Source organism: Rhincodon typus, unplaced genomic scaffold (genome assembly GCF_021869965.1).
Source record: "Rhincodon typus isolate 14 unplaced genomic scaffold, sRhiTyp1.1 hic_rhity00000057, whole genome shotgun sequence".
In the NCBI taxonomy this organism is placed as follows: domain Eukaryota; kingdom Metazoa; phylum Chordata; class Chondrichthyes; order Orectolobiformes; family Rhincodontidae; genus Rhincodon; species Rhincodon typus.
The window spans coordinates 20,125-20,584 of NW_025965695.1; the positions used below are offsets into that span (position 1 = coordinate 20,125).

General features: G+C 53.3%; 1 protein-coding gene across 1 annotated transcript in view; it reads right to left on the reverse strand.

Annotated features, from left to right (window-relative positions):
- Positions 1 to 460, reverse strand: part of LOC125488188 (kin of IRRE-like protein 1) — an 8,032-nt gene that overhangs the window by 3,727 nt on the left and 3,845 nt on the right. The window contains exon 2 of the mRNA XM_048621116.1: positions 73 to 222. Coding sequence (XP_048477073.1) covers positions 73 to 222 — 150 coding nt within the window. The remainder of the gene's footprint in view (positions 1 to 72; positions 223 to 460) is intronic.

Genomic DNA, 460 nt, shown 5'->3' on the forward strand with positions numbered 1-460 from the left:
GGGGGGTAGGGAGGGGGTGTAGGGTGTAGGGAGGGGGTATTGTGTATTGTCGGTGCTCTCTCTCTCCCTTACTCAGTACGGTTAACGTTGCTCGGTCGGAGCGGAGGGCGGCCTCTGTTGCTTGACACTCGTAGACAGCATCATCGGAGAGTTGAGCTTCCTGTATCTCCAGGTCATAGACCCCGTTCTCCAGGTCCCCCAAAACCCGATAGCGAGGCCAAACTGTAGCACAGTGAACACACTCATTATCCCCTTCAACCTGTACACACTGCGTATCACCCAGCAAACACACACACAGCTCCAACATCTCCCAATCACACCGTCTCTACACACACAGCAAACACACACACAGCTCCAACATCTCCCAATCACACCGTCTCTACACACACAGCAAACACACACACAGCTACAACATCTCCCCATCACACCGTCTCTACACACACAGCAAACACACACACAT